The sequence below is a fragment of the Bactrocera tryoni genome, chromosome 2 (genome assembly GCF_016617805.1).
Source record: "Bactrocera tryoni isolate S06 chromosome 2, CSIRO_BtryS06_freeze2, whole genome shotgun sequence".
In the NCBI taxonomy this organism is placed as follows: domain Eukaryota; kingdom Metazoa; phylum Arthropoda; class Insecta; order Diptera; family Tephritidae; genus Bactrocera; species Bactrocera tryoni.
Window position 1 is genome coordinate 71337635 of NC_052500.1, and position 21403 is coordinate 71359037.

General features: G+C 37.2%; 1 protein-coding gene across 1 annotated transcript; it reads left to right on the forward strand.

Moving 5' to 3' along the window:
- Window positions 1-2397: 2397 nt before the first annotated feature.
- LOC120768528 (zinc finger protein 225-like) lies at window positions 2398-21253 on the forward strand. Its single transcript, XM_040095259.1, has 7 exons — window positions 2398-2583; window positions 16390-16672; window positions 16753-17055; window positions 17349-17518; window positions 19772-19937; window positions 20626-20709; window positions 21018-21253. Exons 1-7 carry the CDS (start codon window positions 2398-2400, stop codon window positions 21203-21205), a joined length of 1380 nt encoding a protein of 459 aa, XP_039951193.1. The 3' UTR covers window positions 21206-21253.
- Window positions 21254-21403: the final 150 nt, after the last annotated feature.

Below are 21403 nucleotides of genomic sequence, written 5' to 3' on the forward strand. Positions count from 1 at the left end.
TCTTCAAACCGTTATTTTTAATACATATATACAATTTATTAAATATACATATAAGAAAGTATATATCTATAAGCAACAATAACAAAAATGTTACTAATTGCATAAAAGTTGAGTGCCAGTCTTTGTGCGTTTCAATTACTTGTAAAAAGGAAATAAAAGATCTCACCAAGTTTTTCGCTAGCACACATCACTTCCTCAAGAATAAGGGCGGAGTTTAAGAAAGAGACGCAATACACATGCATATGGGCGACTAGAAACAATTTCTTATTATTCTTAACTCAGAAATGTCTCGATGCCACTGTCTGTATATACATACATACATATATACATATATGTATGCATGTAAGTACTATATAGCGGCAAAGCTGCTCACAACATCTCCCGAACGCTACTGCCAGCCAGCTTCGAGCAACGACATTGAGTATTCTACGAGCTCTCCCAGAATTTGGAGCCGTTCAAACGGAAATTATGAATGGGATGTTGTAGTACGAGCATTCTTGGCCAGCGACGTTCACGGCCAAAACCGCACTAACTAGACGCACACACACATGCACACACGTGCACACAAGCTTAAGATTTTTTCATTTCATTTCATCTTGACTCGTCTTACCGCTTTCGACTCAATTGCTGTAACTCAAGAGAGCAGGAAAAATGGTCAAGCAACAGTATAGCTATGTATGTACGTATGTATGTTTGTGTGCATGTGCTTATAAACGGATATATGCATAATACCAACATTACTACGTGTGGGCTTCCTATTTCATTCAAAAAGTTGCTCAGCCAAACACTTAACGTCTTCCAAGACGTACGAAACAGTAACAGAAAACCAACAATAACAACAAAAAAAACAACAAAAAGCAACAAACGAGCCAAACAAGGCAACAGGTGACGGCAATGCGGCAATACGTCGAGCGCGCTGCTTTCTTAAGCCGCTTTACAATTGTCTGGGCAAAAAGTCAAGCGCGCTGCCTGGCTACCTGTGCTCCGGCGCATGTTCGCCTGTATGTTTGTATGGATGTATGTATGTATTTGGAGTAGCGCACACTCAAGTACGTACTACGCTCGCTCCATATGACGGTGGCTGCCTACAGCCAAACATACATACATACATGCGGGCATATAGGCGAGTATATTCAGATGCTTGTTTGTAGGTATGTGCGTATGTGGCGCGAGTATTTGCCGCACACTGCTCGCCTGCATGCACCTGTGTATGTGTGTATGTGTGTGTGTTTGTATGTATGTACGATCAATCGATTAAATTAACGTTGTGTAATGTTGATCTTGTTTTTGGTAACGTATTGGAGCATTGAGCTAAATGAGCTTAGCTGAGTAGCTCTTAATTTTCGGTCTTGCATTTAGTGCGGCCTGTATCAGGTGTGTACGCTGCTATGTATTTCATTCCGAAGGTCATGGCTGGTGCGGACAATCCTGATCGGACAGTATTAGTTTAGTGTTGAAGGAAAAGGGTCCTACTACTACCACAACCACGACAACTACAATTTGTACGTTGTTGTTTCGTTTGTTTGAAGTATAAATCGCGTACGCGCTAACGCAAACTCGTTCAATACTGTTTATTGGAAAATACAAAATACGAATTAGCGTGTCGGCTTTTTGATGTAACGTTTTAGAACGATTATTAAATATTTTATTAATAAACAATAAACGCAAAAACTGATTTGTATGCGTAGAAAAACAATTAATTTTGTTTGATGAACAGTTTTTTGAAAAACAAATATTTCAACACAAACAGCAACAAACACATAACGCACTAATGGCGTAAGAAAAACAATTTTGAGTGCAAAAATTTATGTAGGGACTAATTATAATAATAGTTATTTATATATATAAATAGTTTTAAAAAATTATACCAAAAATTAAAAACAAATAGTTTTGTGATTAGTAAAGAAACAATAAACAAATAAAAAATTAAATAAAAATTGATAAAATAAAAATAAGAAATAATAATATTAAAAACAAACAAATACTTGAACAATTATTAATAAAATATAGAAATAAATAATAATAATAATGTTATAAAGCAAAAAATTAAAAAAAAAAATTATAAAATAGAAGCATAAAAAATATAAATTTAAAAAATTAACAACAAAGAATAGGAAAATAATATATTAAAAATAAAACAAAAACAAAAAATAATTTTAAATATTTAAAACAATTCAAAAGTCATATAATAATCAAAAATTAACAACAAAGTATAGAAAAATAATAGAATTAAAAATAAAAAACAAACAAAAATTAATTTTAAAGTTTTAAAACAATTTTTTTTTAATCAAACACAATAAAATAATAAAACAAAAAATTATAATCATAAACAATAAAATAAAAAATTTTCAAAACAATTCAAAAACATTTTTTTTAACAAAAACAATTCAAACAACAATGGAAACGTGTGTTTTAATACCAAAAGAGCTGTCGCTCGCCGCCACAACAATAACGGCAAATCACGAGGCAGAAATCACAGTGTGGACAACATCATACATCGAGCAAGGCACAATTTTTTATCCCTTTCAAGGCACGATACGTTGGGACAAGCTGGACGCATTTCAATATCTCGATGAAAATGATGTAAGTACAACAACAGCACATACAAAATTATACAAATTTCAAGCTACAAAGCAAATAAAGACTTATCTACATAGAGAAAGACTTACATATATACATGCATACACATATACAGAAATCGCTGCAGCTTTAATTAGTATGAAATTGCCAAGAATATAGTTTGAAATTAAATTGAAAATTATTAAAATGAAATTAAAAACGTGAAATCAATTTAGTTACAAGCGACGGGGTTTCGTATTACTTAAATGCTAGCGGTTACGGAAGTCGTTAGTTGCACATACAAACATACATACAGATTTATATGCAAAATTGCAGAAAGTAAAAATGATATTTTGATAAACAAAGGGTTTACTTAGATTTTAGGAAGTGGCGTATTGATTGAAAATTAGTAGCAAGTTAAATGGTTAACAATAGATTAGTTTAGCTTAGGTTAATCTGGCAGGCCAAAAAGCCACGGATAAACCAGTTTGGTCTTTTGCGATACCAGATGAAGTTAAGTCCAAGAGGAGTAGTTATCCTTTAGGATGCATGAGCTTGTCGCGAATTTTAACAGACTCTGTGGCCTGACTATGGGTAACTCTTCCATTGTATCATACCGTAGAGACCCCTGATGCTTAGAGCGTGGTCTTGCCAATGCGGGACAAGTGCAGAAGGGTTAACAATAAACATAAATTATAATAAATAAAATATTATAACTTCAAAAAACACCAATTTTGAAGCGAATGACAAACAAGCGCTCAATACGGATAAAATATCATGAATACTGTTTCACAACAGTGATAACATCTCAGCTGTCAAACTTTAGTTATTATGCCATATATTTGTTGGTGCTGTTTTGAGCGAATTTGAGGAAAATAAACTTTTTTATTACCTAAAATAGTTCTTACATTATTCTATTTAAGAATTGTGAAAATTATTTTATATCATACGTATGTATGTATATTTGTTATACGTATAGTCATACTCAGCGACATTCAAGCGACACTTAAAGCGATCTCTGTGGGCGAGATCAAATCTCTACTGGTGCAGAAGTGCATAGAAGGGCCGAACAGTCTATCCATATCACAACCAAGTGCACCTTATCTGGGTGCCTGGTCACAGAGGTATAGCCGGGAACGAGCTGGCTGATGAGCTCACCCGCAGCATCCACCAACATGGTAAGACCTGAATCTTCTATTGGGGGGGGACCAACCCAACCAATAAAGGAGCTGCTCTGCATGGATGAAGGAGTGGGTAGGGATGAGTTTTGGTAACAACTTCAAGGCATGCGCCATATCAAGTTGCTAATGAATGGTTACAACCTTTGTAGGTTTAAATATGTGTTTAACCCCCCAAGGGGCAAACTAAGGCTGATTCTCGCTTTCTACACTAGTCATTGCATGCTCAAGTCACACTTATTTAACATGGGTCTATGGATTTTATCAATATGCTGGTGCTAAGTGAGTCATTGTGACTTAAGAGAGGGCACAATAGATCTTGGGTCGGGGTGCAAACATCATTTATTTTTCTATTTTGTATCAAGAGTTGCTTAGGTTAAGGGGTTTAAGGCTAAATCGTTAAAATTTTGCTTAGCTTAAGAGTTTAACCATAAAAGCCTTAACCTATCATTCAAATAAATCTGTGTTAATAAACGATCAATCGTATTATAAATAAATCCTGTGTTTAGCGTCGATCCATTCTCACCATATGCGCGTAATTGGCCTCTGCGTTTTTTTTTTTTTTTTGTTGAGTTTTAAGAGGTGTTATGGTTCATAGGGGTTGTTCCGCGAAGGAACTCTCAACCAACCTAAGCTCGTATGAAACTATTAACATTTAAATTAGCCTAGATAACTAATTGGAACAGCTAAGAATTCACTTTCGCCTCGACAGTTAGCATTTCCCTGCTCCTTTATAGGTTAGCTTTTAATTTCAAAACGAATTTATGAAAGTTGAGAAATATAGTTCCACTATTCTCGAAAAAATTTCAAAAAATTAAGCTTTTTGAACTGATTTTGTGTAAATATCAAAGCTAGTCAGATATTACGTAAGTCAGGGGCGATTCTGAGATTATCAAATTTATTTAACTGGAATAACCGTGATTTAAAGACTATCCATATTTATGGTATTTTTTAAATTGTTTGAAATAAATTTTGTATAATAACATTTGAAAAATAAAGGTATTTTTCTATAATTGTGTTTATATACACCGATTTGGAACAACATAATCAAAAACATTTGTAATAAACGTGAATGTAACAATAATATATACATACATATACTTTTGTAGTATTATAAGTAGAGTATGTCAAAAATGTCTACCTGAATTATACTATGATTTCATAACCTAAATTCATCTTACGGACATTTTGGTCTAATTCTTATCTTTAATTTGAATTCAAAAGTAATCGACCTTTACTTTTGCGACAGACAGACAGTTTATAAGTCTGGAAAAAGGAAGTTGAAAAAAGTCAAAAAGTCTTGCCTACCAGCATTATACCATAAATTTCTAACCTCAATTCATCTTACGAACATTTTGATCTAATTCTTAAATAGAATTTGAGTTCAAAAACTGATTAACCTTTACTTTTGTGACAGACTATTTGAAGCCTTGATATAGGAAGTTGATTGTGGGTTACTCAAGTTAACTCAAGAAAATGCCAGTAGAAAAAAAGACTGGTATCTTATAAGGATTCGGGGATCGGGCCTCGTCGGTCTTTCTGTCTGTCTGTTATACGCGATCTAGTACTTCCGAAACTTTGCTCCCATACTTTTTTCTCCAAGCAGCTGCTTTTGTTTGGAACCGATATCCGACCACTATAGGCCATTGCTGTCACACAAACTGACCTATCAAAATCAAGTCCTTGTATCAACACTTTTTCATTTGACGAGATATCTTCTTGAATTTTGACACGTATTATTTTTTAAGACAGCAGCACAATATTTGAAAATATTAATCGGAACGGATTACTATATCATATAGCTGCCATGTAAGCTGATCAATCGAAATGATGTTATTGTATGGAAAACTTATTTCTTGGACAAGATATTTTAAGGATCTTATTGTCCAAGACAAGGCTACAATATCCAAAGAAATCGTTTAAATTGGACTCTAGTAAAGATACAAGCTAAATGTTCGAAACCAAGTTAAAGATTTATGCCCTTTTATGCTATAATAAATGCAGCGGTGAAGGCTATTACAGCTTCGGTGCATGAGAGTCAATGTTTATCTGGTTTTTGAACATTTTTGCTATTTTTAACTAATATTTTATTTCAAATCCGCGTTTTATGTTAACCTTCGTTATTATCTTGTAAAATCTAAGTAATATTTTTAACACTTTTTCTAATAATAAAATAATAATAATAAATTAAAATAAAATCTCACTTAAGGAAAAATATTAAAAAATAAATTATTTGATTTATTTTAATTAGCATTTAACACGGAGATCACATTTAATTTCTCTACCTTAACTGATAACGGTTATTTGCATGCATTTATTCATATTAAAAATATAAAATCTAATATTAAATTTAATTAAAAATATTTATGTGCGAAAAATCAATTATTTATATAGACACAATGATTTTAAAACCTTACAAAACATATTTACATTGCACCTACACACACACACACACAAACACAGACATGAAAAATTCACATAATTAGCCGCAGACAAATTCATACAAATACCCATAAATATGAACGCATGCAACAGTTTTAACGCTTAACATATATTTATTGTTGTAATTTTGTACCTGTTGAAAGTCGACAATTTCGTACAATACAGAGGGGTTCTAAATACACTGTAGCCCGCATACCGCCCGCATAGAAACACACCTTCACCCTCACCCAGTGGATGGGCAGTAATTCATTAAGTGTCTGTGGGAAAATTCCCACGCTTCCCGATTAAACGGGATGGCTGGCTGTCAACTCTGTGTGTATATGTGTATGACTGTATGAATGTGTTAATAGTGTGTCTTCATATGGCGTAGCATGCAATTCCGTCAAATGAGCATAATTGTCTTAAGCATTGGCGTCTTGAGAAAAGTCTAAGTATAACGTCTTTTCTTTTCACGCTTGGTAAGCACCAGCAACGACGTTATTACCAAACCGTTTGTGAGTATGTAGGTATGTGTGCTTGTAAATAACTATTAACTATGGGTAGTTGTACCCACACATACAATTTATGCGTTTTTAGTTCATTTTAATATTTGTACTTCCCGACCGCTATGCACTGCATATACACATACACATACATATGTGCATATGTGTGTGCGTGTGTGAATGTTACGTGGGGTAATTTAACATCAAAATTCAACTATTAACCCACCCTTCCCGTTTTCCGTGTGCAACAAGTGTAAAAGTAGCGTTTTGAACAATAGCTTTTTAGCATTAAGAAAACATGGGAACTTCTTAAAGAACGTCTTCACGACGGTGTCTTTTCGCCGTTATGGGAGAATGACCACGACTGAGAACTTTTTCTTAGACCACATATGTGAGTACCGGTGGTGGTGAATATACATACATACATACGGACATGCTTGGACCGCCGACCTAAGTGACTGCTGTTGACGCCTTACCGCAAAACCGTCAAAATTAATTCAACTGGTTATCAAAAGTCAAGCGATCTAAGCTAAAAAACACACACCCTCTAGCAAGATGCGTGGGAATTTGATGAACATCAGCAATTTATGCGCTTTGATCTAATTTACATACATACACACATACAAATATATTTACATATAAATAAAAAAATAAATGCCGTTACGGGATAAAATATAAATGCCAGTCTTGGATTTTTAAATTTCGAAAATTAATTTTTCATGAAGTACTATATACCTTGGGGTACTACAAATATTACCCAAATGTTTTAACCGCGAAAAAAAATGTTTTCTCAGTTGTCCGTTGTAGTGTGGAAGCGTTTCGGTCAATCAGCTTCAGCACATACAATTTTAGATGAGATTTTCTCGAATCTGTATTTTTGCAATGAGACGTCGATGGTACTCGAAGACTTCGTTACGCCTTCTTCTTTATTCTTTATCGCTTATGCGGTTATAGCCGAGTTTACAACAATGCGCCAGTCGCTTCACCTTTTCCCTGTTTGACGCCAATTGGAGATTCCAAGTGTAGCCAGGTCCTTCTCCACCTGGTCTTTCTAACAGAGTGGAGTCTTATTCTTCCCCTGCTTTTCCCGGGTACTGACTCGAATACTTTCAGAGCTGGAGTGTTTTCGTCCATTTGAACGGCATTATCTAGACAGCGTAACCGCTGTCTCTTAGTTCGCTGAACTATATCAATGTCGTCGTATAACTTGTACAGCTCATCTTTCCATCGAATGCGGTATTCGCCGTTCCCAATGCGTAAATCGCCATAAATCTTTCGCAAAAGCTTTCTTCCAAAAGCTCGTATCGTCGACTCAACACATATTGTCATCGTCCATGCCTCTGCACCACATAGAAGGACGGGAATAATGAATAACTTACAGAGTTTGGTCTTTATTCGTCGAGAGGGGACTCTACTTCTCAATTGCCTACTTAGTCCGAAGTAGAATCGGTTAGCAAGAGTTATTATGCGTCGGATTTCGAAGCTGACATTGTTGTTGGTGTTAATACTGGTTCCAAGTTAGTTAGTTAGGTTCCAAGTTGCACTCGTTCACTACCAGACCTTATCCAGTCTGGAGAGAACAGAACTCACGGCACCGATGTTGAGGTCAATGATATCAATCTCATTGGCGTCCGCCAGCAGCTGTACACACTTATAGAAGATTGTACCTTTTCTATTTTGCTCTGCAGCTCGTATTATTATCTCTAGCAATAGCTTGAGGAAGTCACACGACAAGAAGTATCTTTGTCTGAAACCTCGCTTGGTATCGAACGACTCGAAGAGAACATTCCCGATCCTTGCGGAGCTACCAAGTTCAGACATAGCGGCATAGAGGCAAATCCTTTCCGTGCTGTCGAAGGCGGCTTTAAAATCGGTGAAGAGGGTCTTTTCCAAAATTTGGCGCATGGTGAAAATCTGGTCGGTTGTAGATCTAAAGCCACACTGATAAGGTCCAATCAGTTTGTTGACGGTAGGCTTCAGTCTGTCACACAGTACGCTCGATAGAACCTTATATGTGATGTTGGAGAGGCTTATTCTATGGTATTTGGAGAAGATTGTGGGGTCACGCTTTTACTTTTACTCTTAAATTCCAAACGTCCGACCATATTCTACAAAGAAGCTGATGCATGCTCCTTATTAGCTTAATAGGCGCTACTTTATATCAAAATGTCAGCAGAGTTTTTTAATAATTTCAAATATATATTTAATAAAGGCTTAAAGAGTAAAATTCCATACCCTCTTTCGTACTCTCAAAATTTCAAAAATTAAATTTAGGCGTTTTTGGTGTCCTGTAAGCCTCACGCTTGAACAAGTTAACTCACAAATGCATCCTTTATGTCACCTCCACCAAATAGCTGTGCCAATTACCTCAAACACTTATAAACAACATAAATAAACAAACTTGCACACACACATAGACAAATATTTGCACGCTCTAAATAAGTCTGGTGTGCACTTGTTGCATTGCTGTCAAAAATCTTCATCCATTTTCAATCAGTGAAAGTGTGATTTTCCGCACACTCGTACTGGTTTAGAGTCGCCACGCAAGTGCTGTCAATACTGTTGTCACAACAAACACAACAACTATTACGCATATAATATACTATCGATATGCGGTTACTACATTTATGGCAGAAACAGGCATTAGTTTTAGTCATTGGCGTTGGTTAAGTTCAATGTCCGTGACGCTAGCAGACGATTGCACAACGCACAATCCATCATAATATCAATCACATAACATATTGGCTGATGACGATGCTGATTAATATGTGTGCAAATATGTGCAATGTCAAAGACGTTATGCATTTGTGAATTGGAGTTATTTAATATGCCTGCGAGTAAATGGCGTGACGTTGTGATGACAGAACAAAGGCAAATCCCACAAGTTTAATGTTAAATCCCACATATTTATGCCACAGCTGACCACGGCTGGCCTATTGACTGGGAATTGATAAGATGAAATAAAATGATGAGAATTGATGGCATTCAATCGTGGGATAATGGTTTTAGATTTCATTGAGAAATTATGTAGAATTGCAATTTATATTGCATATAAGGATATATGCATAGTTGAAAGCGTAGACCACTTCACTCATGACTCATGAGCCAAGCAACCAGGTGGTTGGTTACAAATGCGAAGATGGTAGGCCGAGAAGATTTTGCAATAACCGTGTAAACAGTTTTGTTCTGGCTTACCCTAATACAATAGTTGCTCCATCATTTCAAAGCAAGAAGACTGAAATGCTCTTAATTCTGGTTTTCGGAGATTCGAAAGTTCTTCACTTTGATACCAGTAGAATGTATTAATCGTTGTATCACGCTTCGCAGTTGTTAAGATTCATTAATGTAACTTACATATATATTATCTACAATTTATTTGTTCCTATTACTTCTGCAAGAAAAAATAATAATTTCAATCTCTCCTGTCTCCGTTAACCGATTTTTTTGCCTCTATTTTTTTCTTTGGTCTGAAATCAGCTCCTAACTGCCTTCTCTAGTTGTGGTTAGGTCTGCCGACGCGCTTCTGTCCCGGCGTGTTCCACTCAATAACATTTTTGTCATATCGTAATTTGTGTAAGTCCAATCCCAACCCATTTGACTTAGGATTTCAAAGCACAACTGATTTTGTTATATGCGGCTCCATTGTGCTTGATTGGTAATAATATTTCGGCAATAAATATGTTAAATAGTATTCAGGGAAGACAACGATTGGTGAAGAATTGCGGTATTTGTGAATCACGAGTGGAAACATTCAGTCTTACAACCAAGGAGCAAAACAGATTTGTTATCAGATTTTAAAAAACGACGTTTTGTTCGCATGGATAATTGAGATGAAATTATTTACTCTGTTGATGCTGCTTTCCAGACCAAGATAAAATTTGATTGTCTTAAGCCTCAAAGGCAGACGGATGATATTGCTTGAGGTGGTAAAAGATGAAATCTGAATTCATCTGCTGACAACATTCATTATTCGGCAGACATAATCGCCCAGCAGAGTCGGTAATTCTATGGATCGGCTTTGCACCACGTTTAGTGACGTCGCACAGTGCGCATTGCAGACGCACAGAATATCGAAAAAGACCCGTATGAGTCCATACACCATCGAGCGCAATGATTGGAGCCGTACTCATCCACTTTATGAAAGTATTTATTTTAGTATAGGATCTTGATTTGCGGGTTTACAAAATCCAACTTCTGCAAGAATTGAAGCCGAACGACTTCCAACCGCATCATATGTTCGGTGAATGGGTCCAAAACGAGATGACAACCGATTCCGATTTTCACAAGAAAATTGATTGAAAATTATGTTCAGCGAGGAAGCTCATTTTTGGTTAAATCCCTATTTAAATAAGAAAAAACTGATAATGTACAAGCTACTGTTAAGACGCCGTTACATCCCCAAAAAGTCATTTTTTGGTGCACTCTAAGGGGAAACCATAGTTTTACAAAAAGGGAACAATAACTGATTTGGAGGAAGGAGATCCATAGTTCTTCAAAAAAGGTGAACGCAATAGAACCCGGATTGATGAGTTTTTCATGCCTGAATTGGAGGAAGTTGATGTGAACAATCCTTGGTTCCAACAAGACCATACAGCCAAGGGAACAATCAATTTATTGAAGGAAATTTTTGTGAGCGCAATACCTTGCGTCGCGGGCATGTGGCGTGGCCACAAAATTCTTTTAATCTAACACAGCTGGACTGTTTTTTGAAGGTTGTGTGAAGTAGCTTAATTGCGCCCCGATTAACGCCTTGGAAGAGAATTTTTGGCACGCTATTGCTTTTATACGAACCGTATGCTCCAAAAGGGGTCGAAAATTAAAAAAAAAATTAAATTGAAAGCGTACAAAATACAGCTTGCGTAAGAACTGAAGCCGCTGGACCCTTTCAAGCGACATCTTTCCGGTCTATGGGCTCTTGAAAAGTTGCAATAAGATCCGGCGCTTTCGGACTAAATTTTATTCAGCGATGAGGTTCATTTCTTGCTCAATAACAGGTAAACAAGCCAAATTTCTGCATTTAGGACGTCGAGCAACCACAAGAGAATCAAGAGCTGCCATTTCATCCAGGAAAAACAACGGTTTGGTGTGATTTGTGGTCCGGTGGAGTCATCGGTCCATAATTCTTCAAAAATGATGCCGGTGAGAACGTAACCGTCATCCATGATAACTGACTATTTGATGCATGAAATTGAAGCTATCGATCTCGGCGAAATTTAACGCCATTTCCCAAACATCGCCACATATCAGTCAACAGATTTATTGAGAGAACACTTCGGTGAACAGATAATTTAATTTTTTTGTCCGGTCGTTTGGCTACCAAGATCTTGCAATTTCACACCGTTAGACTTTTTGATGTGGATATATGTAAAGTCTAAAGTCTTCCAATAGCCTTCTTATACTTAATATAAATATTTTCGAACTTCCGGGTGACTTTATACCTCATATATCGGTAAATATGTATGTGCTTTATCTTAATAAAATGGAGAGAGCGGGTTTTTCTAATAACGGCGCATCTTTGCGCTTAGAATGGATCAAATCGGGTGAAAACGTGTCCTAGATCCCATATAACTAAGTGCAAGAGTATGAAATATTGTAAGAATATGAAATGTTCGGTTATACGCGAACTTAGCATTTCCTTACTTATCGATTTATTTTTTGTCTTTTATGACTCGGCGGCTTTGACTTTTAAGCAAGTACCTTATCGCACCCAGCTTGTACCGCCTATCAATTGTTGTGGCACATAGAATTAGAAAACTCTACTCAACCACACCATTTCTGGTATGCCACTTAAAAGCTCTGCATAATGGCAAAATAATCGTAGGTGAAATGTAATATTTATTATTTTTTTGTTATGGCACAAAGCTACGCATGTTTGTGGCTTTATGAGTATCAACGCCATTTTCGGTACAAATCCAGCTTTGAAATAAGTGTGCACGCAAACAAACACACACATAGGTACATGTATATATTTATGTATATACAAGTATTCAACCGTATTTAAAGTTATTTAAGTATATTTATTTGAATGTAGAGTCTTTACATTAATGACTAAAAATCAGTAGTTGATGTTTTCGAGTTCTTTGTTGTTTTTTTTTTTTTTGCTTTTTTGTTGTACCTGCGCTTCCTGTCATTGTCAAAATCAGAAACAAAAGAGCCACCACAAGAGTCAACATTTAAATTGCATGACTATAACTTATGAGTTTATGCACGAAAGGTAAACAACGAGCACTTCTACGAAACATCAAAGAGATTCGACTTTGCTTCAGCTGAAAATGAGGCTGAACTTGAGCTAAGCCAAACTGAGCTGAGCTCTGGTGAGCTGTGATGAGCTGTGTGGTTCTGTAGCCGCTTGATGCTTATGTCGGTGCTATGCGCCAAGGTGCGATGATCTGTTGGTAGCAAATATGTATGTATGTATGTATGTGTGAGTGTGCATGTATGGCCAAAAGTTGATCTCACTTGCTGCGCATAAAAGACGAATAATATCAAAACGCGCTTAAATAATTTGAACTGTAATCAACTCATCATCAAGAACAGAACAACCGCACAAGGCAGCATCGCACAGCAAACAGCACAGCAGCCGGCTTCACGTCATTTCAATCATAACAACAGCCAACAGCGGTAAAGCAACTGCTGCAACAACAATAATAGCAACAAACACAGCAATAACACAGTAGCTTAGCGTAGAAATACCGTCAATCACGAAACCTATTCGTACATAAGTGTGGATAGCAACAAGAGGTTAACATGTATTTAAGTAACTACCGATGAAAAATCAACAACAACAACAAATCGACAAAAAATTAATAAGAAATTATGTTGGCGATGAGTGCGAGAGTGGAGTAGTAGCGGAAAAAATGAATTAGTGCTTGCATGCGTAAAGCAGAAGTTATCAAATGCTGCCTGGGTCCGTTTTTCCAAATGTCATATTGATTTTGTTGTTGTTGTGTATTTTTTGTTGCAACAAGTTACCTTATGCGCTTATTCGAAAATTTCCACTTACGGCTGCACTTATGCGCATGATCTTTAGCACTTCCATGCTTAAGAGAATTAGTGTAATGTTGTTGTTTTTTAAGTGCTTGAGCTGCAGCAGCGGTGGAAAGATTGTCGTTGGGAGAACATGTCGTTATTATTGATTAATTTTTCTATGTAGTCGATGTACACTCATAATTTCACTGAATTGTTACCTTAATCGAAGGTGTTTTAAGCTATTTTTGCTTATAATGCCCGCAAGAGGCGCAATATTCACCTTTTCTTTTGCAGCCAAATGCATTATCTGTGGAATCCAGCGCCACGTCCATAAAGTATTTTTGTTGTCCGTGACAGAGCAAACCTTATTCAAATAATATTTTGCTTGGATAGTAGTCATAATTATATTAAAATCAGGGTTCCAGGAGTCGTTAGACTAGACAAAGAAACTACCAACTTCTTTTTCTCTACACCAAAATTCATTTGAGTGAAAAGTGATGCTTGAGCATGTTCTCAGAATACTCGTATTTCTTCTTTTCCCACAGCATCACTCCTTAGCAAATAAGCGATCCAAAGTGGATATATGTATAAAGCCGCTCTAGGAACCATTAAATGTACAATTTTACTTAGAAGGCTAGTTTACATAAATTGGTAAACTAACTTTAGGTTAGGTTAGGCTACATGGCTGATCGAAGTTCGCACGTGGACAGCTATTTGTATGTCGTCCTTTGTGAAGCCATAGAAAAGAGGGACTCCTATGTTCGAGCTTATAAATTAGCAAAACGCTTAGTAGTCAATAAAAAATTGGCATAGGCGTTTAATTTCAATTCCCGCCAGTTCGGTGGGATGTCTGAAGATATGCGCTTCCAAGTGTTTAAGTCTTGATCTACAAAATACCAGACAGTCAAGAAGGAAGTGTTTATTTTTTCCAACTCATCTTCTTCCTTACAGCTTCGGCAAATGGCGTCTACTAAGATTCCCAATCGTACAGCAGGGACGCCAACAGGGCAATGGCCTACTAAAAGTCCCACAACTAGGAATATGCTAGCCTGAGGGCAAAGAGATCTCCTGCGATTGATCATGGGCCAAAAAGGCTTTTGCGACAGCGGAAGTACCGATGATGGCCCAGCGCTGGCCAAACTACCGCGAAGCCCAACGATTTATTAGTAGACCATAAGAGGTACGGGATATGGCGGTTTTAGGGTTCCTTTCTTTGTTAGCTCATTAGCTTTACAATTTCCTGCGATTCCGCTATGGCCCGCACCATCATTAGTCTTATAACAAAGACACTCGTTGCTATTGACAGCGAGGTTAGGTACTCTCCGATCAACCCTGTATGCACCGTAAATGAGCTTAAGGCTACTATCGCCGCTCTGCTATCTTAGTAAATGGTTACTTCTCTGAAGGAGGCTGCACTCCGTAACAGCAGATCTACTACTACTTTAATGGCTGCAACCTTAGCTTGGAAGACAGCTAGTCAGGAATTCGGAAGCTGGAATTGACAGAGAGCTCCTAAACCCCTCCACCAACATTCACCCAAGACTAACTAACTAACGATCCTGATTTTATTTGGATGTTTTTGACTGAGTGCTAACCCCCAAAAACTCGCGTAACTAGTATGTTGCAGGCTGAGCTCTTAGTTTGTGCCGCTTACAAAGGAGTGACAAGAAAACTTTTCTGAAGGTTGGGTCTACTTAACCAGAGCGAACCCAGATTCATATGCCGTTTTTCACAATTAGCTTTCTTCAGACCTTTTTTTGAAATATTTTATGCTACTCGAAAAATATCGAGGGGGTTTTGCTGTATACGAAAAGAAGATTCTACGAAAATATGTGAATATTTGTGTCATAACACCAAATACCGAGTGGCTTCGACCAAACGTCAAGCTACTGTTGTTGTTTTTGTGGCGACAGAATTCTGCCGAGTTGATGGTCCTTGACCGGTTAAAAAACCGGTCCATTTCGGTTACGTAGACCCAACTGTCGTGAGAACGGCCATCCACCTGCTCCAACCTCCTAGCCAACAATGCCTTCAAGCGACGACAGCTGTTTTCGATAGACCAGACGAATTCGTTTATGTATTGTAGAATATTGTACTAACTCATGGAGACAGTAACAATTCTGAACCAGTCCGAGATTGGTAAGTAAACGAATAGAACGACGAAGATATACTTGGAAGAAATATTTAGAAGTAAATTGCTCGAACGTAAGTCGAAAATAGTAATGCTCTATATTCGATCTGAACACGGATGTACGGAATAAATTCTAAATTATCAATTAATAGGTTTAAGATGAGTCGGTGAATGACCTTTTAGATCTGAGCCTAGTTGCAGGGCTGCCGATCTTGCCCTTATGCTGATAATTAGGTTAAACTGGACTTTTCTCCTTGCTTTAGACGTCAGCCTCGTTCGTTGTTATCACGGGGTACTGTGTAAAGGTGCCGTTGATGTTTGGGAGGGATAGGGTAAGTTTTCGCATCAAGACCCTATTGAGGATTTTAGAGGCTAATTAAATGGCCTACCATTTGTGGGAAAGCTTTCGAGACTGTCTGTTTTCCAGCCTTTTCATTAGTAACTGCTTTTATTGTGCAAGCAACTAGGAAGTTCTGCTATAACCGCGTTCGTGGTATCTTCCCCAATAAAGAAGAACTAGGAAGTCATACATTTTAAACGATTAAATGTTAGAGATTACGTTCATACTTTTTTAATTATAGAAAATTTTAACAAAAATTTACACTCTCAACATTTCTTATATTTTTAGATCCGGCATCGTTTCGGCTTGTACGACGAGATCTCCGATGCATTTCATAAACCAGTGCGTAGCTGTAATTGGATACGCTTTCTGCGTGTCTCTAACGTATGTGATACAAATGTAAATATGATTTGTACGAAAGTGAAAGGTGAACCCATATATGAGGCGATAAAACCGATAGCAGCGCATCAGGAACTTGTTGTATTCTACCTGCCCGAAAGACCTGAAGAAGTCTTATTCATGCGCATGCGAATATCTATGTATCGTCAAACGATGGATTCCATAATGAAAGGTACATAACTATTGACTGTTCAAGTGGGTACGTGGTCTATAATTATTGTTACTTTTTTTTTTGTTTTTGCTACTTGTTAGATTCGCCAATTGATCTTTCCGCCTCCCTGCTGCACCGCATCTCACTACCCGTCTCGCCGGTTTCGAGTAGTGAAGATGAACACAAGTCAATATCGAGTGATCTATCCGGTTCGGTGATATCATTAAATGAGCCCGTAAGTGATGTTATAAACTCAACAAACTGTGAAAAAGTGATCCGTGATCAGCGAACGCCGCAACGCACACGAATCGGCCGAAGTGAACGCTGTTTGCTGCCTTGTGATGTTTGCGGGAAGGCATTCGATAGACCTAGTCTACTTAAGCGACACATGCGAACGCATACAGGTAGGCAGGCAGGCAGACGCGCCGCAGCGGTGCAGACGACTACAATTGCACCTGTTGCATTTCGTTAAAAACAAAATAAAAGCAACAAAACCAAGGAATGCATTCCTGGCGTGGCTGTGTGCGCGTGTGTGTGAGTGTATGTATGCGAAGATTTTGAGAGTGTGAAGTTGCTGATTTTCTGTTTCGAAAAAAAAAAATATATTTTTTGTTATATTTGCTTTCAACGCGATATTATTTTGTGTCCGAAAAGTTATGATTTTAAATTCGATTTTTTTGCTTTGGTCCAATTGCAGGTGAGAAACCACATGTGTGCATGGTTTGCGGGAAAGGCTTTAGCACGTCGAGCAGTTTAAATACGCATCGGCGCATACATTCGGGTGAAAAACCGCACGAATGTCAGGTGTGTGGCAAGCGGTTTACGGCCAGCTCCAACTTGTACTACCATCGAATGACACATATAAAGGTGAGTGTAGCCTTTATCAGTGCAATGTAAAATAGTCGGCAGGTGTATATCAATATACAGGGTGAGGCAATAGGGTTTAAATAATTGTGATAAGACTATTAGATTTAGCAATATTCATCTGTTTATCTGTTTATATGCGAACTAGTCCTTCAGTTTTTGCGAAATCAATTTGAATGCATACATCCTTTTCTTTCCAAGAAGTTGCCCATTTGTCGGAACCGCCGATATTAGACCTTTATAGGATACAGCTGCCATACAAACTGACTGGCAGCGCTTTAATCTTCGAATATATTCTTCAGGTCGGACCACTATGCCATATAAAGGCTCTGGCAATGATGACCTGTGAATTTCTTCAGTTGTTTGAAATTTAGTTCCAAGGCAGAATGGGGTTAGGTATTGTTGGAAGCTTTCTTTTACCTCCGATGGGTTCTCAATACCCTAAAAAATATCCAAATTTGCTTACCATGACTACCAAATACTTAAAACATCATTATATTGCCCCTTCATGCTTAATTTTGGTGAGTTAAGCCCTTGGTGTCCTCGATGAATAAATAGATGAATCATAGTGTTGGAAACTTTTTGACCAAGACCATATGTATTTCGGATTAAGGAAACATATTTCTTAAAATAGCTGTACATTATAGCTGGACATTTATGGAGATGTCAGATTCAACGTGATGTTGCGAATGTGTTGTCTATATATACCTATACAAACATTTGACACTATTTTCTGGAAATTTGAAATTGATCGGTAAAATACTCCCAAAACTGTTTGTAAGAACTTTTTAACTTAGTGCATGCTCCCGGAACTTTGCTTCCTTTCCTTACTTAGATCATTACCTGAATTAATCTATTGTAATAATAAAGTTGGGTGGATAGTGTCATGAGTAGAAGTTCACGCAAGTGAGGAAAATTCTCTGAGCGTAACAAAAAATATTCGTTTGAAGGTGAACTAAAGTGAGAAGGCGTAACATCCCTTCCCAAGGATGTGCACTGGGTTTGGCACCCGCCACTTAAAAACACACCCTTCATGAAAAGAACAAAATAGCCTCGGTTGGGAGACAACCTTTTTGACCTACTTCGGACTGAGTAGGTAATAGAGAAGCAAAATCTTTCGTCGAGAGAGTCCAAATTCTGCAAGTCACTCGAACCAACATCTTATGAGTCTCATTATGAGTTTCCGAGAGAAAGATTCTGCGGAAGATTTATGGTCCTTTACGCATTGGCAAGGGCGATTACCGCAGTCGATGGAACGATGAGCTGTACGAGATATAGGACAACATTGACAAAGTTCAGCGAATTAAGAGACAGCGGCTACGCTAGCGAGGTCATACATATAGTCCGAATGCATGAGAACACTCCAGCTCTGAGAGTATTCGACGCAGTACCCGTCGGGTTAAGCAGAGCAAGAGAAAGACCTCCACTCTGTTGGAAAGACCAGATGGAAAAGGATTTTGCTACATTTGGTATCTCCAATTGGCGGCAAGCAGCGGAAAGGAAGAACGACTGACGCGCTGTTGTGAACTCGGCTATAACCGCGTAAGCGGTGTCTACGCCAATAAAGAAGAAGAATAATAAATTTGTTTGCTTTCGGGATTGAGATAATTTTAGGCAAAATATCTTACACATCACCAGATATCTCTTTCGGAGTTCTTTCTGGAGATCGGTAACGCGATCAAGGGAATCCAAAAATTTTCAAAATGAAATTCTGTAAATGTACGCTTTTTTCTGGCTTGCAAGTGTATGTAACCTGTTAAGGAGTCTTATGAATTAGTTTTATAATGTATGCTTAGTTGATGGGAGTTTTATGCTTAACTCAGCTCCTGCTTTGTTTTCGATTCGACTTACAATCATCGTGTTTTGCAAACAGGTGCAAAATAGTCAAGCCCATCCGGGGTTAATAAGAGCAACGTTATTGATTTTTAACCCTTTGCATTTTGACTGCTTATTTCTTTTTCACTTTCATCTCATCTAATACAATTTTGAATATGAAATGTGTGAGAGTTTGACACTTCTACTCATAAACGGTCAAATAAATTTTTATTACATCTTCTTCTTCTTCTTCTTAATTGGCGTAGACACCGCTTACGCGATTATAGCCGAGTTTTTATTACATACAGTTACTTTATTAGGCATACAAATCTAAAGCGTACTGTATTAACATATTTTCTTGTGTGTATTTTTTAGTTTTTGTATTTTTCTATTTAAATTTATTAATGCTAACAAAATGTCAAATTTTTACCTCTTTTACAGGAAAAGCCGCATAAGTGCAATTTATGCTCCAAATCCTTTCCAACACCCGGCGATTTGAAATCACACATGTATGTGCATAGTGGCTCGTGGCCATTTAAGTGTAACATTTGCTTCCGCGGTTTCTCGAAACAGACAAATCTCAAAAATCATCTTTTCCTGCATACAGGTTGGTACATTAAACACACATTTAACACTATATGTATGTATATGTATGTATGTTTATATATGCATGAATGGCATACCTACAAGGTATTTGACGCATTGCTTCAATAGCAACAAGTTGCTGTTACATTTAATGGTTGAGTACTTATAAGTACACAATCAGCTTAAGATTTATTTCATAAGTAAATATGTGCTTATCTATATACATATGTACGTAGGTATGTATATTTGTATGTACATATTATATGTAGGTATGTATATATGTGTTATATGGCATGCATAAATATGCGCAAATAAGCGTTGAGTAGTTATGTGGGTACTTTTTGCTCATACAAACTGGTGAACCTGTATGCCCACACACCTACAATGACAGCGCGTTTGAGTGGCATAAGTCCAGTGAAATTAAAATTATTTCTATAAAATATATTGACAAATAATGATTGCGCAGCTGCTAAAAATTATACATACCACACGTACATATGTATATATCCATTGTTTTTTTGCTTGGAATTAGAAAATTGTGAAATTAGCGCAATTTTGAAAAAATTTGTCATTGAAAAAATTGGCATTAACCGTTATATACTTTTTTGCTTGCGCAAATACAAAGTAAAACTTTGCAAATTCAAAGTAAAACAAACAAAAAAACGAAAAAAAAAAACAAATCATAATAAATTTTTACATTGGCATTGCAGGCAACAAGCCCCATGGTTGTGAATTGTGCAACAAGAAGTTCGCATTAGCGTGCAATTTACGAGCTCATATGAAAACACATGAAGGTAAGTTGAACTACCACATTTTTTCATTATACCACATCGCACATACACACCACACATACACACACGCGCATACAAACAGAAAAACTTGCAGGCATATACGCAGGCGCAAAGCCGAGCACTCATATACATATGTATGTATGTTTGCAACTGCTAGCCAGTATGACGTATGTATATATACACACATGTCTGCTTGGTTTCTATGTGTATGTATGTGTGTGTATGTGTGATTGCGGCGCACTTCTAGAGCAGTCGCACCAGCAAGAGCAGTGGCAGCAGCACACAGCATTAATTTCCATTCTTAACTTCAGGTGATCCACAAGATGAATGTGTTCGCTGCGGCAAGGTGTACGTTACACTAATGCAGGGAGTCTGCACAAGGTGCTCCGATTCGAACAATTCAACTGACACTGACAACAAGACTGGTTTTCAATCGGGGGGCGATACAACCACAGAAGATGAAACCTCAAATGGCACAACGGAATGTAGTGACAAGTAAAAAATACAAAAAAATGCAACAACAACAAAAACAATAAAACAACAACAACAGAGACAATTTACAAAACAACAACAACGGCAACAACAACAAAAATCGACAGCAACAACAACAAACTTTACAACAACAACTACCACGTTGGACGTATAAAATCATGAAAATAAAGCCAAAACAACAAAAGCAAAATAAAACCGAAAAACG

Coding starts and splice junctions, on each gene's coding strand:
- LOC120768528 (XM_040095259.1), top strand. CDS start 2,398: ATGGAAACGTGTGTTTTAATACCAAAAGAGCTGTCGCTCGCCGCCACA. Junction 2,584..16,389: donor AATATCTCGATGAAAATGAT/GTAAGTACAACA, acceptor TTATATTTTTAG/ATCCGGCATCGTTTCGGCTT. Junction 17,519..19,771: donor ATCGAATGACACATATAAAG/GTGAGTGTAGCC, acceptor CCTCTTTTACAG/GAAAAGCCGCATAAGTGCAA.